This window comes from Octodon degus, unplaced genomic scaffold (genome assembly GCF_000260255.1).
Source record: "Octodon degus isolate 3935 unplaced genomic scaffold, OctDeg1.0 scaffold00328, whole genome shotgun sequence".
In the NCBI taxonomy this organism is placed as follows: Eukaryota; Metazoa; Chordata; class Mammalia; order Rodentia; family Octodontidae; genus Octodon; species Octodon degus.
In genome coordinates this window covers 834695-857916 of record NW_004524904.1, presented here as the reverse complement: position 1 = coordinate 857916, position 23222 = coordinate 834695, and the positions used below count along the sequence as shown (strand labels likewise).

The 23222-nt window shown below is 39.1% G+C and overlaps 1 protein-coding gene and 1 pseudogene across 1 annotated transcript in view; one reads left to right on the top strand and one right to left on the bottom strand.

Moving 5' to 3' along the window:
• Positions 1-1393: 1393 nt before the first annotated feature.
• LOC101592806 lies at positions 1394-2262 on the top strand (annotated as a pseudogene).
• Positions 2263-2478: 216 nt separating this feature from the next.
• Positions 2479-23222, bottom strand: part of LOC101592427 (vomeronasal type-2 receptor 116-like) — a 70304-nt gene continuing 49560 nt past the window's right edge. Inside the window, exons 6-7 of the mRNA XM_004647806.2 lie at positions 19958-20859; positions 2479-2685 (exon numbers count right to left, since the gene is read on the bottom strand). Coding sequence (XP_004647863.2) covers positions 2479-2685; positions 19958-20859 — 1109 coding nt within the window. The remainder of the gene's footprint in view (positions 2686-19957; positions 20860-23222) is intronic.

Below are 23222 nucleotides of genomic sequence, written 5' to 3'. Positions count from 1 at the left end.
ATATGCAGTGTATTATTTGTTGAAACTGTACTTTCGATTTGATTTGAAACTGTCTCATTGCTATATGTTTATCAATAAAACTTTGAAAAGAAAAAGAAAAGGGCATAGTCCTAAGCAGGTAAGGGAGGGACATGCTTACAGAGATCAAGGAGGTTTTCATTCTCTGTTGTGAACGTGTCTGCACTATTTGCAAAGGCCCCAGGTTCTTGTATCCTTCTCTTTCCACTTCTCTCACTAACGCCCATGTTCTGTTCTAGTGGCATGCAGTGATTCCTATAAGGAGTGTGATAAAAGTGAAGATAATCTGCCTATTTTGCATCACTATAATGAAGTACTAAAGGCAGGTACCTTTGTAAAGCACAGAGGCTTAATTTTGTTCATGGTTCTTGAGGCCCATGTCTAGTGATGGCCTTCTTGTTGGCAGTCTTTTGCTGTGCCAGGCATCACGTGACAAGAGACAGGGGGCACATTTATAGGTAAATGTCTCCTCCAGGTTCTCTTAAAAAGTCACCAATATCCAATCATGGCCATTCCACACTTGTGAACTTATCTAACTTTAATCACTTCCAAACCCCTAACTCTAAACACTATCGTCAGGTTAAATTTCTACGCTCTTGCTGGCCATAGTGGCACACACCTGCAATCCCAGCTCATGGAAGGCTGAGACAGGAGGATTGTGGAGAGTTTGAGGTCAGGCTGGGCTACACAATGAGTTCAAGGCCACCCTGAACCACATAATGAGACCCTGTCTCAAAAAGCAAACAAGGAGGACCAGGGGAGATGGCTCAATAGAATAAGTGCTTCCCTGGCAAGCGCAAGGGCCTCAGTTCAATCCCTGGTTCCACCAAAAAATAAATAAATAAAAATAAAAAGAACAAAACTCAAAAAGCAAACAAACAAAAAATTCTACCCAATAGGGATTGCATCTCAACATGTAAACCCGTAAACGACACCTTCAAGCCATATCCAAATTATAGCACAACCAAAAGCTTTGGTTTATGCCATATGGTGAGATCTCAGAGTGCACCTCTCTCTAGGGTGCAGTGGTATAAAAAGTCCCAGATAGCAATGAAATGGAACAATGCATAATTTTACACTGTCTAAATCAGGCAATGAGCAGTGTCTGTTTTAAAATAAGGTAGCTAAGGAAGAGCTAATCACAACAAAGCCACAGTGAGTCATGTTTAACTTGTAGTTTTGTTTGGTTTGTGTTTTCAAAATGTGCCAGATTACAAACCTCACCAAGCAGGAGCTACCATAATCAGGAACACTAAAGACATCTGGAAACAGAGGTCCAGAATGACTCTTTGCCAGAATCCTGACCAACTGCTAGGACAAGGCGCTGACTGCAGTGGTTCCAGGGAGACCTTCACCATTACCCTAGTGGAACAGGATGGCCTTTTGGGTTGGAGACGTGTGTAACACACCAACTTACTGTGACCTAAGAAAGGCTGTCAAGGATGTCTTCAACAAAGGATATGGGTTTGGCATGTTCAAAATAGACCTGAAAACCAAGTCTTGTAGTAGAGTAGAGTTTTCTACTTCAGGTCAAGCTTACATGGACACAGGGAAAGCATCAGGCAACCTAGAGACCAAATGTAAGGTCTGTAATTATGGACTTACCTTCACCCAGAAGTGGAACACAGACAATACTCTTGGGACAGAAATCTCTTTGGAGAATAAGTTAGCAGAAGGTTTGAAACTGAGTCTTGATATTATCTTTGTACCAAATACGTGAAAGGAGAGTGGGAAATTGAAGGCTTCCTATAAACGGGATTGTTTCAGTCCTGGCAGTAACGTTGATATAGAATTTTCTGGACCATCTATGGCTGGGCTGTGTTGGCCTTTGAAGGTTGGTTTGCTGGCTATCAGATGAGCTCTGACACAGCCAAATCCAAGCTGTCTCAGAATAATTTTGCTCTGGGTTACGAGGCTGCAGATTTTCAGCTCCATACTCATGTGAATGATGGCACTGAATTTGGAGGTTCTGTCTACTAGGAAGTTAATGAAAAGATTGAAACATCAATAAACCTTGCATGGACAGCTGGCAGCAACAACACCCATTTTGGCATCACTGCTAAATACAAGCTGGATTGTAGAACTTCTCTGTCTGCTAAAGTAAATAATGCCTGCTTGATGGGACTGGGTTATACGCAGACCTTTTGACCAGGAGTCAAACTGACTCTGTCTGCTTTAATCAATGGGAAGAACTTCAACGCTGGAGGTCACAATGTTGGGTTGGGATTTGAACTGGAAGCTTAATGTAGTCTTGATGAAAGCCTTAGATTTGTCCCTGCAAGTGAAGAGCAATGGACCCACTATGTTTTAGTCTTAAAATTCTGTGAAATTTTAAAAGTGTGAACTTTTTATTCTTCCAAAGTATTGTAATCCTCCCCACACTGATTTGAAGAGATTGCAAGTCCCTCCTCCAGGTGCTTCTTGAAGGCAGACCAGGAAATTCTCATGTTTGTGCCACATTCATTGGAATTCTTCAGTGTAATTCAAGTGTGTTCCTCGGTGACCATGTAGTGTCACGTTAAAGGAAATGACCTGATGCCCTGGTTCGTACATTGTGTCCTGCATGTTCCACACCAGTTTTTCATGATGTTTTAACATATTGGTATCTGTGCTATATAGTGGAATCTTTAGTTTTGCATCAGAGTAAAATAAAATAAACCCATCACACTTGGAACATAAAAAATAAACAAATAAATCTGACGGATCCTTTAATCCAAAAAAAAAAAAAAAGAAAAAAAAAAGAAACATCAGACTGACTCAAATTTTCTGAATTTTTGCTTTTTCTTACTGTTTCATGAGGAAATGCAGAGACTATGAGCCGAGTATTACTTTGTGCCATGCTGTACTTATTGCCACCTAGTTCTTAAAGCATTTTTCACACAGGCATCAATGTCTGCCTGCCCAGTTGAGTTTTATAAATATGTGTACCTATGTAGCAATCAAATAAAAATTACAACTCTTCCACCATACCTGAACCATCCCTTATGAGCATTTGCCATGAATTTTGCATAGTGCTCTAACCTAGGAGAAATTGTTATTCTCATTTCTACCACATAGGGCCGGGAAGATGGCTCAGTGGAATAAGTGCTTCCCTGGCAAGTGCAAGGGCCTGAGTTCAATCCCCAGTTCTGAAAAAACAAGCAAAAAAAAAAGAATAATTTCTACCACATAGATGATATTCAAATTCTTAAATTTATATGAATGAAACTCGTTAGTAGCTACTTGTGGTGGGTGCCTTGTTTTGTTCCACATAAAGCATTTGGAATTTTTCCACTGTGTACTTAAACTGATGGTGCTGACTCTCCATTGTTAGCAAGTATAGCATTACATTTTATGTTAAAACCAAATCTTTGTTCTCTAGAACATGAGCATTTGAGCTACAGTTTGGGCATCAGTATGTACATTGCATGTGTATATGTGTATGTGTCCCTGTAAGGAATGGTGCAGGGCAGAGGCTAGCAGAGATCAGCACACTTGCGGAAAAGCAACATGGCATGGGGCATTACACCTGAGTGCTGGCTGATGAGGGGCAAAAGGGCCATAAATAGGGAGCAAAGAAAAGTAGGCCTTTTCAAAAGTCCTAGAAGGTAGGCAAAGGCATTAGGCAAGAAGATCTTAGCAATCTTCAGTGCTTGAAATCCTCTGGATATTTCATACTGTAGTGGGACAGTCTTTGTTTTCTGAGGGCCCCAGTGCTGATTTGAGCACAATGCCTGTGCTGGTAGACAGGTTGGGTATTGGGAGAGCCATGTGTCAGTCCAGCCCTTCCGTCATTGATATTTATTCAGACTGTTTTCTCCAGACTTGTATTCTACCTTATATTTTACAATGTTCTGTTGTCTTTTAAAATTAATTTTATCTAGAAACAGATAGCAATGAGATAGTTTCAAAACAGATTAATAGGAAAGTTTCAATAATTAATACATTGCATATTGTTATCTTCTTAGTGGCTATTCATAGTACAAGATGCAGACACGGTATCCTGTCCAAATACTATTAATACAAATCTTTCTTCTCATTGAATTGAGAGAAAGTAGCTGTATAGCTATCCTAATTATTTTGTATATACACATAACAAGTGGTCCTTCATTGTATCACCATTTTTTGTTAAGTTTTGTTAGAGATGGGTATTCCATTGCCATTTAAATATTGTAGGTGCATAAATTCAGCAAAATAATCCGATATAGTCGAGTAATCCATAATAGTAGTGAATGATTCATAGGATTGGCAATATCAGAAGTTCTTGACTTGAGCCTTCCACAGCTCAGCATATTAATATGGCTTTACTTTTCATACCTAGTTTGTATGCTTTTCTGGTGGGTGGTTTGTGGGAAGCCATTAACTAGCATCCATCTTATAATAGTGTCAGGTCATTTTCTTAAGTTTCTATTCTCCTGCTGAGTTAAGTTTCTAATCCTTCCCGCCTTGCCCATTCCCCATGAATCACGTGCTATGCCCCAGGGGTGGGACCTTCCTCCGTTGCCTAGATACCTGCTGACATCAAGAGCTGAGACTTCCTCATTCCTACACTCCCTATATATACCCAGCACCTGCCCTGAATAAATGAGACTTGATCAGAATCCTGTCTTGTCTCCATTTCTCTTGTCTCCTGTCCTTTGTCCCCTCCTCCATTCCCCGCTCCTCTCCCAGGTGACCTTCGTTGACTGACCCGCTGGACGGGACAAATGGCGCCCAACGTGTGGGGCACCTGGTACAGAGGATTCAGCAACGGAACTGTCTGAGTGAGCGCGCAAGAGTGAAAGCAAAAGAGACCCATGCCACAGTTGCCTGCTGCGATGTCTGAACCTCAGTAAGTGGATGGAACCCCCTTTCCCTTTTCCTTTGGCAATGGGACAGGCATTAAGTGAACACGAGATATTTGTTGAAAGCTTGAGTAAAGCATTAAAGGCACAAGGAGTAAAGGTTAAAATTAAGGATTTGTTGCAATATTTTCAATATATTAAACAAGTTTGCCCATGGTTCCCTATTGAAGGAACTATTGATCAGAGGTGATAGAAAAGGGTTGATGATGCCCTTAAAGATTATTATGAAACTTTTGGACCTGAAAAGGTCCCAGTTATGGCCTTTTCCTACTGGAATTTAATTGATGAAATCTTATCCCAGAGACACTGTGACCCAGTTGTTGCTAATGTGATAAAAAAAAAAAAAAGGGTGAAAATATACTACAGGGACAAAAAGGTAAAACCCATCTTAAAGGACAAAAGGAACAAGGACAGACAGACACAAAAAATAGAGAGGAGGATCTTGTGTTTTTCGATAGTGATGATGATAGAGATCATGATAAGCCAAAAAAGGACAAAGACCCCCCGCTAAGGGTGTGTGCCCTCCTGTAAGGGAACAGAATCTTGAAATCGAAATCAGGAAGCCAGAGCTGCCAAATTCCAAATTACAGCCTAAGGAGAAAATTAACCCCTTTGATTTAGAAGGAGCTACGCTCAAAGTTAAAAAAATATATCCCAAACTACCAAAACCTCTTCAAGTTGAAGCCGATTATAATGAAGTTGATTGGGACGAACTGGCAGAGGAAACCGCTCAGTATCAGGGCCAAGACAGGCAGCCTGAGGTTCAGGGCCCTCTACCATATAGCACTGATCCTAGCGCGCCTTCTTCGCCATGGCAATTGTATTGCCTGATATAGATGTCATCTCTGGTAATGATCCCGTACCCCTTCCCAGTTTAGATTATGCTATGGGCCACACAAAGAGGGCAGTCCAGTTCATCCCTTTATTAGTGGTGCTAGGAGTCATGGCGGCCATGGGGACAGGCACAGCAGGGTTGGGAGTAGCAGTACATTCTTATACCAAATTATCTAATCAGCTGATTGATGATGTTCAAACACTATCCAAGATATCCAAGACCAGATAGATTCATTAGCAGAAGTAGTCTTGCAAAATAGGAGGGGCTTAGACCTTCTAACAGCAGAGCAGGGAGGGATCTGCTTGGCTTTACAGGAATGCTGCTGCTTCTATGCAAACAAGTCTGGTATTGTTCGAGATAAAATAAAGAGATTTCAAGAAGATCTTATTAAGAGGAGAAGAGAGCTATTTGAAAACCCTTTCTGGAGTGCATGGAATGGAGTACTACCCTACCTTCTCCCCCTATTGGGACCCTTGATTGGACTATTAATATTTTTATCAATAGGACCCTGTCTTTTCAATAGGCTGATGACTTTCATTAAACAACAATTGGATGCCATTAAAATGCAACCCATACAGGTCCATTACTATAGGCTTGAGATGGCCGACAGAGAAAGTTGTGCTGAACTCGAAAGAGTACACTACGACAATGACCAATCCAGGTAAAGAGATTTTCTCACCTTGGTGCGATGGACTGCATAGCCAGAGATGGGCAATTAGAGGTTCACATGTGGTACCGACCGCCACCTAAGACAGGAACTGTGCCTTCTGCTGCCCTGCTTTCCTATGAGAGGAAAAGTTTGGTTCAGCCCCATGAGAAAGCATCTTGACCCAAAGAAGGCACAGTCCCCTCAAGGAGTAACTGGTATCCATTTTATAATAGTGTCAGTCATTTTCTTAAGTTTCTATTCCCCTGCTGAGTTAAGTTTCTGGTCCTTCCCGCCTTGCCCATTCCCCATGAATCACGTGCTATGCCCCAGGGATGGGACCTTCTTCCATTGCCTAGATACCTGCTGACATCAAGAGCTGAGACTTCCTCATTCCTACACTCCCTATATATACCTAGCACCTGCCCTGAATAAACCAGACTTTATCAGAATCCTGTCTTGTCTCCATTTCTTGTGCCTCCTGTCCTTTGTCCCCTCCTCCACTCCCCGCCTCTCCCAGGTGACCTTCGTTGACTGACCCACTGGACGGGGCAGTGGTTAAGACCAAGATAAGGCAAGACCTATATAACAAGAAATGTATCCTTTGTATCTGATAAGGTCAGTCAAGTTCCCTCAGGATTTATCCTGTTACTCTGTACTGCAGCTTGCAGATCCTTTGTCAGTGTCAGCCATGTGGATGAGTCATGGCCATTGCTTGACCAATTTGCTCTCTGTGAAAGCCTGAGACAATGTTTTTTCTCCATATGACTCTGCTTAGGCACACTCTACATCATCAATCACATTGCTTGGTAGCCCTATAATCTCCTTGATCAAAAATTTGGGACACAACTGAGTTACATGATGTTACAGTATAAGTTCTCCTATGTCCTGAGTCTTCACTGACCTTGAAAGGCTAGGGCCAAAATGTTGGCAGTCCTTGCAGCCCTTCTTTTTCTCTACTTTTAGGTATGCAAACTTAGGTTGTTAACCCTCCAGAAGAGAAGCTTATTATTACCGTATGACAAATGCAGTTGGGTTTAACTTAACTGTCTGAATATCAAACATTTTAGGCATAACATGAAACAGGTATTTTCCATGAAGTATTGATATGTTGAACTTTAAGTTTCTACAGAAAATGTAGGAAAAAATTAAAAAATAAAAAATATTTCAAAAATATGAGTAAACACTACATATTTTTACATAGAAATTTAGAAACCTAACCATATACAGCATTATAGCAGGACAGTCTTTTGACATTATTTTTTCTTGTCTCCTATTTTTTCACTTATTGCCCTTTTTTCTAAACGAACAATTATTAAGAGACACTATGGCAATAATTGGTATGTCATGACTACAAGTATGTATTTAGAAGACCAGAATGACAGGCATTCCAAGCGTGACCCTTCTACTGCGCATTTGCTATCTTCAGTGCAGTTACTTAGCTCACAGGTATCAGCACATATAGTTAGTCAGGGTGAGAATCCTACCAATTAACTGCTAGTTTCAAAAACCTACTGATGTTTCTCAGGATCATTGCCTTACCCATCTTGTGCATATAAATATATGGCTTTTCCCCTGTCATGTTTCCCAGCTTTTCTTCTTGCCCTCTCTGTGTTGTCCAATGCTCAAGTTCTCGCTTTCCTTTTAACTGTGTTATAACTTTCTATTTATATTTTGTCTTTTGAGTTCATATACTGGGAAAACTATATGATATTTACACATGTTGGTCTGGTTTATTTCACTTATGAGTATATCTTCAAGTAGCATCAACTTAAATATAAAGGCTTCAAGTTTGTCATTCTTTATAGCTGAGTAATACTCCATTGTATAAAATACCACATCTTTTTCATCTGTTCTAGGGTGACAGTCATCTTTGTTGTTTCCAAGATTTGGCTACAACAAATTGTGCTGTTATAAACATAGGTACACATATATCACTATGATATGGCATTTTCATTTCCTTCTGGAAAATTACTAGTAAGAAGATAGCTGCCTTGAATGAGATTTTCAGTCCTAGATTTTTAAGAAGCCTCCACACTGATTTCCATAATGGTTGCACCAGTCTATATTCACACCAGCAGTGGAGAAGAGTTCCCTTTTCCCCACAGTCTCGCCAATGTTTGTTGTTAGTTGATTTCTTTATGATAGCCATTCTTTCTGGGGTGAGATGATGTCACAGTGTTGTTTTATTTGCATTTCACAGATGGTAGTGATGTGGAGCATTTTTTCATATAATTATTTGCTCCTTTAATTTCGTCCTTTGAGAAGTGTGTGTTCTTCTCAGATGCCCATTTCTGGGTTCAGTATTTAAATTTTGGGTCCCTAATGTTTTCGGTTCCTTGTGGATTCTAGAAAACAGACCTTTGTCTGAGTGCTTATTAGTCAAGATTATTTTTGAAATTTGTGGGTCAAATTGTAAGTCAAAGATATAGTATAAATCTTAGAACAAAAATTAAGGTATTTTCCCTTAGTTGGTAATTTCTTTTGATGTGCTAAAACTTCTCAATACGAGAAAGTCCCAGTTGTTAATTCTTTCAAGTGACTTTTGTCCATGAACCCTTTGCCTACCCCTATGTCTTCAAGAGTCTGTCTTACTTTCTCTTCCAGGAGATTTAGTGTTTCTGTTTTAATGTTTTGATTTTGTGTGTGTGTGTGCATGTGTGTTTCCAAAATTTATTTATTTTTTTATTTATTTTCTTGACATCAGTTATTTTTATTTTAAAGAAAAAAATAAAAACAATGGTACAAAAATCTCAAAACAAGATTTTAGGAGAGTAACAATGGTTAGTACATTGTGTATTGTTATTGCCAAAGTACTTTCTCATATTACAAGATATAGATAAGAAATAATAAATAAACAACATAGGTACAAACCTCTGGTTTTTTTAAAGTCAACAGAAAATGGAAATATACTTTTTAAAGTTTCTAATACTAGGAGAAGATATCATACAATGTCTTTTAAATAAATTGTAAGTCAAAGATATAGTATAAATCTTAGAACAAAAATTAAGATTAAGCAATATTCAGAAAATTAAATGTTTCAAAACAATTGAACTCAGAAAAAGTTTTCATGATAGCAAAGAAGTACTAGAGTAAAACATAAGATAAATACTGGAATGGTAAGTAAATGACCAGCACTTCTAACAGTTTGAGGATAGGATATCGCACAAAGTTCTAGTGTGTTGTGGACATGCATAATGACCAGGACAGTTACTGGTGGCTAGGCATCACTGGTGGAACTGAGCTACAGCTATTTCTTTGAAATCCACCCTGTAGACTCAGGTGGAATCATGACTCATAGGGTGGAAGATAAGTCTATTTGTAGGGTGTGCTGATGAAAATATTCTGCTGCTGAACACAAAGGAATAACTAAAAGACTACTATTGTATACCTCTTATTCTCCTCTGTTTGCCCTATTTGACGGGTTCTTTCCATTCTCATTCATGGGGCTGTGATCAATTTGCTCCCTCTCTAGAACATCATTTAGTAGTCTGTGTAGGCTTGGCTTTGTCATCATGAAATTCTTTAGTTGTTCTTTGTCATGAAAATATTTCACTTCTCCATTGTATTTGAAAGAGAGTTTTGCAGGATATATCAGTCTGGGTTGGAATTTGTTTTCTTCCAAGACTTAAAGTACTTAGCTCCATGCTCTTCTTGACTTGATGGTTTGTGAAGAAAAATCTGCTGTTATTCTTATGGGTTTTCCTTTAAATGTGATCTGTTTCTTTTCTTTAGCGGCTTTTAGTATACTGTTCTTATGCTGAATTTCTGGAATCTTGATTCTTATGTGTCTGGGTGTGATTTTCATTGGATTGATACTATTTGGAGTTCTATGTGCTTCGATTACAGGAATGTCAGATTGTTTCCCCATATTTGGGAAGTTTTCTGCTATTACTTCTGCCCATATTCTTTTTATATCATTTGTATTGACTCCTTCCTTCTCATTGATGCCTATTAGTCTCACATTGTTCATCTTTGCATCATCTTTCAGGTATTGAATTATTTTTTCCTGCATCCTAGTTGTTTTAAAGATATCTCTTCTTACTTTCTCACTAGCTGCAATGGTGTCTTTCAGGTCAGAAAGTCTGTTTTCACTTTCACGCAAATGGTTTTGCCAGCTTGTGATTGAGGTTTTAATTTCCTGTATATCACTTTCAACCTGTTTCATAGATTCTATTTCTTTCTTAAATTGTTTATTCAGGGTTTCCATCATTTTTATATTCTCCTCTATTTTTTTATCAGTGTGTTCCTTAGAAGCACTTAGTACTTCTTTGATTATAGTCACGACTATATTTTTTAGTTCCGAAATTATTTCTGATCTGATTTCTTCTATACCTTTCTGCAGTTGATTCTTTACTGTCATCGCTATTATTTCAGAGATATCTGGCATGTGATTTCCAGTTTCCTCAGTGCTAGTGTCTTGTGCATTTGTACTGGGTGGACTTGGGGCCTGAAACTGCATTTTATTCCTTCACTTTGTTATTTTGTATACCATTGTCTTCTGACCTTTGGTGTAGAGCTTAGATAGAGTTATTACCTTAGCACCAGGTCCGGACCTACAAAGTTCAGATTCTTCCAGGTGGGTGTTGTTTGGATCTGGCTGCTGTGCTCCACTTCTTTCTGCTGCAGACGTTAAGAGTTGAACCCTTTGTGTCTTTCTGGGTGGGTCTTGCCTCTAGCAGGGCAAGAATCAGCTGGGTGGGTCTTGCCTCTAGCCTCTTTGCAGGGAGTTCTGCTGAAGGGTTCCGCGCTGGGCCTGCAGCCTGGGTCGAATGAGGATCCTGAGGCCGGGGTCGTCTCACTCACTCGTGGGGCCTGCACTCTGGGTCTGTTCAGGATCCCCCGGCCTCAGTCGTCTCACTCACTTGCCAGGCCTGCGCTCTGGGTCTATTCAGGATCCTGCGGCCCCAATTGTCTTACTCACTTGCCAGGCCTGTGCTCTGGGTCTGTTCAGGATCCCATGGCCCAGGTCGTCTCCCATGTTTACATTTCTAATGCACGTTGACTTTAGTTTAGTGCATGGTGATAGACCTGGGTCAAATTTTTGGCATGTAGAGAGCCAGTTTTCCCAGCATCATTTATTGCAGAGGCTATCTTTCTTCTAGTAAGCATGTTTGATACCTCTGTCAAAGACTCAGTATGTTCATGGAGGCCTCTTCATCTTCTAATGCATTCCATTGATCCTCAGGTCTCTTTTGCTGCCAGTACCATGCTGATTTTATCACAGTAGCTTTGTAGTATAATTTCAAGTCAGGAATTGTAATGCCTCCTGCCTTACTTTGTTGCTCAAGATCACCTTTGCTATGCTAGGTCTTTTCTGGTTCCAAATAAATTTTAGAAACTATTTCTCTAGCTCTGTGAGGTACGTTGGTCGTAATTTCATAGAGATTGCTTTAAATCTGTACAGCAATTTTGGGAGTATGGCCATCTTCACAATTTTGTTTCTTCCTATCCATGAGCAGGGAATATCTTTCCATTTTCTGAAATCCTCTATGATCTCTGTTTTAGAGTAATGTAATTTTCCATGAAAAGATTTTTTACTTCTTTAGTTAGATTATTTCCAAGGTATTTCGTTTTCCTCAGTGTTATTGTAAAAGGTATTGTTTCTCTAAGTTCCCTCTCAGTGTGTTTGTTATCTGTGTAGAGGAATGCTATTGACTTTTTGGAATTAACTTTGTAACCTGCTATGTTACTGAATTTGTGTATCAATTATAGTAGCTTCTTGGTGGAGTTTTTTTGGGTCTTCTAAGTAAAGTACCATGTCATGTGCAAATAATGATAATTTAATTTCTTCTTTACTTATTCTTATCCTTTTATTTCTTCCTCCTGTCTAATGGCTCTAGCTAATGATTACAGAACTATATTGAATAGGAGGGGTGATAGAGGACATCCTTGTGTTGTACCAGATGTGAGAGTAAATGATTTCAGTTTTTCCCCATTTAGAATTATATTGGCCATTGGGTTGTCATAAATGGCTTTTATCAAATTGAAGTAGAGGCCTTCTATTCCAATTTTCTGTGGGACTTTGTACACAAATGAGTGTTGGACTTTGTCAAAAGCCTTCTCTTCATCAATTGAGATGATCATGTGGTTTTTACATTTTGCTCCATTGATATAGTGTATTACATTTATAGATTTTCAAATATTGAACCATTCTTTCATTCCTAGGATGAATCCTACCTGGTCATGGTGTATGAACTTCTTGATGATTTGCTGTATTCTATTTGCTAGGATTTTATTGAGGATTTTTGCATCTATGTTCATGAGGGAGACTGGCCTGTCGTTCTCTTTTTTAGTTTTGTCTTTCCCTGGTTTTGGTATCAGTATAATACTTGCCTCCAGGAATGATTTGAGGAGGATTGCTTCCTTTTCAATTTCATTGATGTTTGTGGAGTATTGGGATTATATAATTTCTTGTACAATTCAGCTGTGTTTCCATCACGGCCTGGACATTTCTTTCTCAGTAGGTTTTTTATTGTATTTTGTATTTCATTGCCTCTTATTGGGTTATTCAGAGTTGTTATATCTTCTTGATTCAGTTTTGGGAATTTGTACCTTTTTAGGAATCTGTCCATTTTTTCTGTGTCTTCTATTTTGTGAGATTAAAGTTTCTCAAAGTAGCTATTGACAATGATCTGAATTTCCACTGGGTCTTTGGTAGTTACACCCTTTTCATTCCTTATTGCTTGTAATTGAAGTTTTTCTTTCCTCTTTTTGATGAGGTAAATTAGGGGCTTTTCAACTTCATTTAATCTTTCTAGGAATCAGCCTTTTGCTTCGTTAATTCTTCAAACTGTTTTCTTCATCTCAATTGAATTAATTTCTGCTCTAATCTTTATGATTTCTTCCCATCTTTGGGCTCTGCATTTGGTTTGCTCTTCCTTTTCTAGATGTTGGAGGTGTAGCATTAGGGTGTTTATTTGTTCCCATTCTGTTTTCCTAATGTGTGAGTTCACAGCTATGAATTTCCCTCTGAGAACTGCTTTCTTCGCATCCCATAAGTTCTGATAACTTGTGCTTGTATTTTCATTGAAGTGTCGATGTTGCTCAATTTCTTCTTTAATTTCATCTGTGACCCATTGATTGCTGAGTAGGGTGTTGTTTAATTTCCATGTATTTATGGGGTTTTTCTGTTTTCTTCTCTCCTTTACTTTCAGTTTCATTGCACTGTGGTCAGATAATATATATGGCATAATTTCTGTTTTCTTGCATGTACTTAAGCATGACCTATTGACCAATATGTGGTCTATTTTAGAAAATGACCCATGTACAGCTGATAAAAAATGTATATTCACCTCTCATTGGGTGGAACACTCTGTATATGTCCACTAAGCCCATTTGTTCCAAGTTCTACTTCAGTTCTGCTACTTCTTTGTTATTTTTTTGTCTGGTTGACCTGTCTTCTAGGGATAAAAGGGTATTAGGTTTCCTGTTAAGATTGTGGTACTGGATATTAGATTTTTCATGTCCATTAAGATTCATCTTATATAGTTGGGTGTTCCCATGTTTGGTGCATATATATTTATGGTTGTTACCTCCTCCTCTTGAATTTTTCCACTAACCAGTATATAGTGGCCTTCTTTATTTTGATTGATCATTCTTGGTTTGAAGTTGAGAGTTTCTGAGAATAGGATTGCTACCCCTGCTTTTTTCTGAGGTGCTGGGGCATGTGGTATTGTTTTCCATTCTTTGACTTTCAGCCTGTGAATTTCTTTTTCAATTAAGTGTGTTTCTTGTATACAGCATACTTTTGGATTGTGTTTCCTAATGCACTGTGCCAGTCTGCTTCTTTTAATGGGTGAATTGTGTCCATTTGCACTGATGGTTATTATTGAGATGTATTTATTTATGATTGATATGTTATTTACCTGCTGTTTACTCCTTTTTGTAATGTGTTTAATTGTTTGACCTATTTAGTGGATTCCTTCTATTCTTCTTCATAGAGTTCTGATCATTTTAGTCCTTCTCTAGAACATCTTCTGGTACTCTGTGTAGGGTTGGTTTGTCATCACGAAATTATTTAGTTGCTCTTTGTCATGGAAGTATTTCACTTCTCCCTCAAACTTGATAGAGAGTTTTGCAGGGTATAGTACTCTGAGCTGGAATTTGTTTTCATAGAGGACTTGAAGTATTCTGCTTCATGCTCTTCTTGCCTTCATGGCTTGTGAAGAGAAATCTGCTGTTATTCTGATGGGTTTTCTTTTGAATGAGATGATGGATTTTTTTTTTCCTCTAGAGGCTTTCAGTTTTTTCTTCTTGTGCTGTATTTCTGGGATATTGACTATTATATGTCTTATTGGTTTTTTTTAAAAAAAATTGGATTGAAAGTATTTGGAGTTCTGTATGCTTTTGTTAACTGAATTTCAAATGGCTTCCTCATATTTGGGAAGTTTTCTGTCATTACTTCTGACCATATTCTTTTTATATCATTTGTATTGTCTCCTTCTTTCTCACTGATCGCTTAGTCTCACGTTGTTCATCTTTGCATCGTCTTTTAGGTTATGGATTATTTTTTCCTGCATCCTAGTTGTTTTTGAGATATCTTTTCTTTTCTTTTCCCTAGCTGTGCCAGCGTCTTCAAAAACTGATACTCTATCTTCACTTTCACTCAAACAGTTTTGCAAGCTCGTGATCAAAATTTCAAGTTCCTCTATATCTCTTTGACTCTGCCTCATGAGATCTGTTTCTTTCCTGTATTGCTCATTCTAGGAATCCATTGTTTTTCTAATCTCTATTTTTTTATCAGTGTCTTCTTGAGAAGCAGTTAATTCTTTTACTTTAGAGTTATTTCTGCTCTGATTTCCTATATATGTTTCCACCTTTGATTCTTTACTTCAGATGCTATTAATTCAGAGATTTCTTTTTTTAATTCAGAGATTAATTTTGATCTGAGTTCCTCTGTACCTTTCTGCTGTTGTTTCTTTTCTTCAGCCTCTATTAATTCATACATTTCAGCTCAGCTGCTGCCCTCTGCACCTGTTCTGGGTGGGCTCTAGGCCTGAAATTGCATTTTGTTCCTTCTCTTTGTTATTTCCTATAGTACTGACCTTGGTGTAGAGCTTTGGTGCAGTTATAACCCTAGCACTTACTGAAATTTGAGTGCAGATCTATTAAGTTTGAGTTTATCCAGTTGTGCCTGATTTGGGTCTAGCTGTTGTGCTGAGCTCCTTCATGATGCAATCCTAGGAAGTGAACTTGTTGGGCCCCTCAGTTATGCCCATGGCCCAGGGGGCCCTGGGGAGCTCAGAAGCTCTCCCACAAACTCCCTGTGCCTGGGCTTGGGCTGGATCTGGGGGGTCCCAAATGCACAGCAGTTCTCACTCACTGGGTGGGCTTGCATGGGGGCTCCTGAGGGGTCCCAAGGGTGCAGCAGAGTGTCTCACTCATGCGGCATTCCTGGGTTTAGGTGCGGAGAGTTCCTGCAGCTGCATGGGAGCTGGAAGCTCTCCCACCCTCTGCTCTTAGTAGAGTTCTGAAAGTGATGATTTATTCCTAACTTTAAAATACAGCAATTGTCATGGTAAGCATGAAGCAATGCCATGTGTTATTTTGCAGAATTGATAAACAAACACTAGTAAATGGAACATATGTACAGCTATTGCTGCAGCAACATTATTCATTCTCCCAAGGTATTCTGCTATATTCCTGCTTCAAACAGAGAACAATTTTAAACACATGTACCCCAAATTCTGCCTCCTCCAACTTCAGACAAGAAATACTATTGAACACAAAACATCAGATACACATCCACACAGTAAAAGTGTGTGACCTCATTACTCCATTATGACAAATGGGTGAACTTGGTAATAATTTAGCAAGGATACACAAATTGAACCACATCCTTGAACAAATGGATTTAATAGGTCTATACAGTGTTCCACCCTAAAACATGAGAATATACATTCTTCTCAGCAACACTTGGAGCTTTCTCAAAATAGAACAAATACCATCCCAAACTATAAAAATAGCTAAAATAATCTCACATATATTATTGGATCACAGAGAAGCAAAACTGGAAATCAATGGCAATATAAACCACAGAAATTTGAAGACACACAGAAATTCAGTAATAAGGTTTTATGGTTGGGCATGGTAGTGCAGGCCTGTAATCCCAGTCTGCAAGAAGCAGAGGTGGGAGGAATGCCAGGGGTTCAAGGCCATACTGGGCTACATGAGAGAGTTCAAGCACACACTACATAGCAAGACCAAAAATACATGTGGGCTGTGTTTGGAGGGCTCAATTATGAGGAGGTTCTGTTAAACAATGACTGATGTATCTGGGAATTATGGAAAACATTAGGTTTCGGGGTTTTTTTCTTCTTAATCTTCTTCAACTAATTTTGCTCAGCCTATTTCTTAACAAAATTAAAGAAAATGTATGAAAGATGAATTCTTTTCTTTTTTTCTTTTTTTTTTGGGGGGGGGGACCGGGGATTGAACTCAGGCCCTTATGCTTGCCAGGGAAGTGCCTATTCTACTGAGCCATCTTCCCTGCCCCTAAAGATGAATTCTTGAAAATTGTCCTTTTCTGTCCCCTAAGGTCACATCCACAGCCAGCAGATGACTAAGTTACTCCCCTTCACCTGAAGCTTTGAGGGTGACCAAGACATGTTCAGAGCGCTGAGCTTTTGAAGATGCCCAATAATCTCTGATGCTTCCTGAATGACAGACTGGTATAGTAGCAATCAACTTTCCAATATTTGAACTAATTGGCTCCAAGATGCCTTAAAAATATCTTAAATCTAGGTAAGAAATTTTTGTTTTGCTTTTTTCTTCCTAGACCAGAGTTGATGTGAGAAAATCAATTAGATATTCAATTAATGCAATTGGTGAGCATACAGAGCAACACCCAAAGAAAATAGGCTATGAGTGGGATGATAAACTCCTGAATAAAGGAGATTTCCCCAGATGAGCCTGTCTGGTCAGGACTTGGGGTGAGGGTCATGCAGCATTTAGCAGACAAGAAGCAGGACAGCGTACTTCTATAGATTTGGAGCAGAGGAGGCAGTGATAAATAATTTGCCAATTTTAGATTGTTTAAAAGATTTGGTGGGATATTCTTGAAACTTTAGTAAAGCAACAACAAAAATTATCAATTTCCTTGTTTTATTTTTGTGGTTACTTTTTCTACTACACTGCTATTCATTTAACTATAACTCCCACCCATTCTTTTGACCTTAATACTCTGCAGTATCCAGGCACTTCCATCTAGCCATTCATCTATAGTCTTCTATTCCATGCTAACATTTAAATTTTATTGCATATATAAAATTAAAATAAAAGAGGAAAGCACTGCAAAAATAGTATTCACTAGTTCATTTAAAATAAATGCAGGGGGTCTGGCCAGATAGCTTAGCGGACTAAAGCAACTGCTTAGGCAGGAGCAGGGACCGTGTTAGATCCCTGGTGTGCAGTGCCGGCCCCACTCCCGGGGTGCATTGAGACACCTAGGTGTGGTGGCACACACTTGTAGTCCCAGCACTTGGGAGGCTGGAAATAGAATCACTGTGAGTCTGATCTGTGTAGTGAGACCCTGTAGACCCTGTACTAAATGCATGAAAAGAATAATAGTAAAATAAAATAAATGCAGGGCCAGCGAGATAGCTCAGCAGACTAAATGCCTGCTTAGGAAAGCGCAAGGACCGAGATTCAATCCTTGGCACCACATGACACTCCAGCCCTGCCCCCTGGGTGTGCTGAGCTCGCCCCTGAGCCCAGGCATGGTGGTGTACATCTATAATCCCAGCACTGTGGAGGCTGAAAACAGGAGGATCACTAGTGTCACAGCTGTGTACTGAGACTCTGATAAATAAACAAAATTACTAAATTAAATGTCTGAAGCAGTTTCCAAAAAAGCACACAAAATTAAGATTTTATTCAGTAACAAGTTTTCTAAATTATTGAAAATTATAAAACTGAAAACCAATGGAAACTAACTAATTAACATTAATCAAAACAAGAAATAGTGCTGGGGAGATAGCTCAACAATGTAAGCATCTGCCTGGCAGGTGCGAGGACCCAGGTTTGATCTCCAGTACCACATGGTGCTGACCCCAGAACCCGGAATACATAGTGCTGACCCTGAAACTGGGTGTGGCGGCACATGCCTGTAATCTCATCACTGGCGAGGCTAAGACAGGATGACAAATATGAGTCTGAGCTGCATAGTAAGACCCTGTACCAAATAAATAAATAAACAAACAAATAAAAGACATAAAAAATTTAAAACCCATGAAATATTTTGATCATATATTGATTTTAAATTCTGAGCAATTTAGAAATATATGTACATGGCTTCATTTCTTTTTAAAAGTATATATTTGTACAAGGTTTCATTAGGTAGCTCAGACTCATAGTGGTCCTCCTGTTTTCAGCCTCCCCAGTGCTGGGATTACAGATGAGCACTACCATGCCTGTCTCGGTGGCCTGCTCAGCACCCCTGAGAGTGGGGTGGGTGGGGCATGTGGTGCCAGGAATCCAACCCTAGTCCCTACTCTTGCCTACACAGGTGCTCATTCTGCTGAGCTATCTCTTGGGCCCTATGGTTTTATTTCTTATGGGATATTCATATAATATGTAATGGCAAAAATATTGAATTCTCTCACTGAAAAGAGTGTAATATAACCAAGCTATGGTAATTTTTATAGTCAAACGCTGTATTAGCAGTGTAAAAAATGAAAATGTAAAATAAAAGAGAAAAGACAAAGTCATGATTCCAAGAGCACATGGATTAAAAAATCAGGAGATATTACAAACACAAGTACAGAACCAAGATATTATGTCAACTTAGACAGAATGATAATAATCTAATGAAACATTAATGATGAAAATGTGGAATAAAATAGAGTTTACATTATCAACAAATTCTAAATACCCAAAGATTCACAAGTAAAATCATAACATATGTATAACACTTATGAAATATGACATAGATAGACATACGTATATATAGATATATTTGTCTCCCATTAGTAAAGGATGATAAATAAGACAAATGAAAAGATTTAGACAAGACATGATGGAAGACTCATATTAATAACTCTCTAACTATACCCTCAATACTATAGAAAGACACTACCATTTTAAATTCAAAGCTATTTATTATAGTATATAACCAGATAAGACTAAAATTCTAAAAACAATATGAAATAGAACTCCTGGATAAATATCCTCAGGAATATTTAAAATCAAATGTAACAAAAGAAAGTACCACCATTATCAGCATTATGATCAGCTCATTAAAGTCGTGGTATGTCTCAAAGGGGAAAGAACACTAACAAAATGGTTTCAGAATTCAGAAACACAGATCTACTCATGAAAACTGCCATCTCTTTGAAGATACCAAACATTATTGAAAAAGCCAAAGTGATCACAAGAAAAAAGTAATAATAAAACAAAAAATGCATACATACTATGAGTGATTACAGATTTCATAGGAAAAATAAAAATCTAAAATAAAATCTAAAATGAAAAGGTGAGTATTATGTGGAAAAATATTTTAAAATGATAATACAGAAGATATAGTAAGTGATACAAGAAAGCTGCTAATGTTGGACCTCAACAATGTAGATTTGCCTGAGTCTCCCTACATATTTTATAGGAAATATGATTTTATTAAGAAGGTTTCCTTTTTACAAAATTATTTCTATTTCTGAATACATGTAGGGAGTTCTTATCTGACCTTAACAAAATGATGTAACACTTAGGGCCAAAGATGCAGCCCAGCAGCCCTGCACTGGAGGCCAAGATGGAGAAGACCTCCATGGCCACCATGGCCTTCCCCTTGCTGCTGTGGTACACGGGCAGGAAGGTGACCCACACGCTGCAGAACACCAGCATGCTGAACGTCAGGAACTTGGCTTCATTGAATGTGTCAGGCAGGTTTCTGGCCAGGAAAGCTAGGGTGAAGCTCACCAGGGCCAGGGAGCCCAGGTATCCCAGGACACAGTAGAAGGCAGTGAGGGAGCCCTTGTTGCACATGATGATGATGTGGCCATGTTCAGAGTGTGTATCTGTGTCAATGTAGGGTGGATTTGTCCCCATCCAGATGCCACAGAGAGTGAGTTGCATCAGGGAGCACATGGGGATGATGGAGTTTGGAGCCCCTGACATCAGCAACTGTCTCATCCTCCTTCCTGGAGCAGTGACCTTAAAGGCCAGCACCACAGTAATAGTTTTGGCCAAGACAGTGGAAACAGCCACAGTGAACACAAGTCCAAACGTGGTCTGCTGCAGGACGCAGGTGGCTGTGTTGGGCCGGCCAATGAAGAGCAAGGAGCAGAGGAAACAGCAGGTGAGGGAGATGAGCAGGGTGTAACTGAGAGCCCTGTTGTTGGCCTTGACAATGGGAGTGTCTCGGTGCTTCACAAAGAGCCCAAGAACCGCAGTTGTGAGGATAGTGAGAATCAGGGCTGTGATGGTCAGCATCTTCCCCAAAGGGTCTTCAAACGCCAGAAAAACCACAGATTTTTGGAGGCAGTGCATTCTCTCAATGCTGGCATACTGATAATCTGGACACTTCACACAATGCTCCATATCTAAGGAGAAATGCAAATTTTTGAAAGCTCTAATTTATTATTCCTCTTATTTAAAGACCAATCCCCAAAACTCACTGGACTTATTGAACAAATCTGTCTTTTCTGGTTTTTTTTCCTATCCTTTTTTTCCTTTTCTTTTCTTGCTGGCCCTATCCTCTGGGTGCACAGAGGTGGCCATTGAGATTGGGTGTGGTGGCACGCCTGTAATCCCAGCACTTGGGAGGTTGAAAACAGGAGGATGACTATGAGTCTGATCTACAGTGAGATCCTGTAGACACTGCAGACTCTGTACTAAATACATTAAAAAAACTAAAGTGGGAAGCTATGGCTGACCCCTTTCTTTCTTTCTTTCTTTCTTTCTTTCTTTCTTTCTTTCTTTCTTTCTTTCTTTCTTTCTTTCTTTCTTTCTCTGCCTGGAGAAGTGACCTTAAAGGCCAGCACCACAGTAATGGTTTTGGCCAAGATAGTGGAAACAGCCACAGTGAACACAAGTCCAAACGTGGTCTGCTGCAGGACGCAGGTGGCTGTGTTGGGATGGCCAATGAAGAGCAAGGAGCAGAGGAAACAGCAGGTGAGGGAGATGAGCCTTTTTTTCCTTCCTGAAAAGGCCAGGGAGAACTCCAGTCACAGAAAACTAATACCATCACCCAAATCCAGAAGTAAAGACCAGAAGTAAAGACTCACATCTAGGACAAGCCCACCTGCTAATTTGGCTAGAGTACACATTTCTGGGATCTGACTTTGACAGAGCACAGAACTGTATACACTAGAAGAAATTTACATTTTTATTTTTTACCTTTCTCTGTTTGATTGATTTTCCTCTTTGTATATAGATGGGTTGCTGCTTTGTTTTGTTATTGTTTTTCTAGTTCTGTTTTGTCCTGTTTTCCTTATCTTTCTATGTCAGTTGGTTGGTATTTTGTGTGCATGTGCTTACTTTTGTTTTCTGGTTTTGTCTTTTTGTTTCATGACTTAGATCTCTGACCTTTCTTTTGGTTTACTTCTATGAATCCTCTTCCTCCTTTCTCAAATACCTTGCTTGATTGTATGATACTTCATGTGAGTAAATATTGTCTCTTAGCCTTAAGGTTCACATCAATAGTCCCTGGCTTTGTCTTCTAATCCCTCCTTCTTGTGTTCTACAGTTACCAAAAATTTAGATGATCAACCTTTATCCTATAACTTTAGTCCTATTACATTTAACCTCATTTGCTTTTCTGTTTTACATCATATCCCTCTTCAGCAACCCCAACAAGGTAAATATTGGATTCTGTCATAAAGTGTAGAATTTGCTTTTAGAGTTAAAGGCATCAGGTTAATAGTTGTCACAGTTTGTCAGTAGACAGGTTGAACTTGAGTCTAATGTTATTACTAATTGTATCACTATAACTTGGGTGTCAAAACTCTTATACTCAGTTTTTCTCTGCTGCATGGCAACACTGCAAGTGCAAGGGATCAGATTCTTAGCTATAGTCCAGTACCAAAGGAATGGGCACTGAATCAAACAGATGGGAATGTCACACTCTTAATATGCTGGGAAGGCAGGTTCGTGGGATAAAGATAAAGGCCAAGGAACACCTACATGAAGAAGCCATCCTCAGGAACAGACATTTTCTAAGGAAACTGATACCAAGGACAAAGCTTATCTAACATAAGAAATCTGAAGGCATCAACATAGAAGATAAAATAAATAAAGAACAGGAAAAAAAATGATAAGACAAAGAAGCAAATGGAGCACTCAATACCCAGCCCACACAGTACATGTACACAGCACAAAGAGACAGAGGAAATAGTGAGGCAACCAATGCAACTGTTATGATTTGTGTCTATTTGTAGTACCAAAGCCTCATGTAAGTTATGGGGCAGATGCAGCTGGTGGAGCAACAAGTGGCTTGAGGGGTGGGGCCAGAGAACCAGGGCAGGGCCCAAGGGATGGGGCCAGAGAGGTGTGAACCATTAAACTGGCTAGCCTGTGCTTTCTGAGAGAGGTGGAGAGGCTCATCCTGGACACAGCAGTGCCCCAGCCTCTCCTCCAGTGTCTTGAAACCTCCAGTAACTGTGAGCTAAATAAACCTTTCCTTCCCTCATTTTGAATGTTGGGTATTTGTCCCAGGAATGAAAGAAGAGTAACTGAGACAGCAACTATCTTAAATGATGGCAATAGATGAGAAAGACCAAATAGAAGAGGCAAAAAAAAAATCTTTAATGCACAAAAAGAAATGATGACCAAAATGAGTGACACTAAAGTAGACACAGATTTAAAAATAAAGGATCTTGAGGAAACAATGGAAGCTATGAATGGTGAACATAAAAAAAAATGGAAGTGATGAAATGGATGCAAACAGAAATCCAAGAGATTAAAA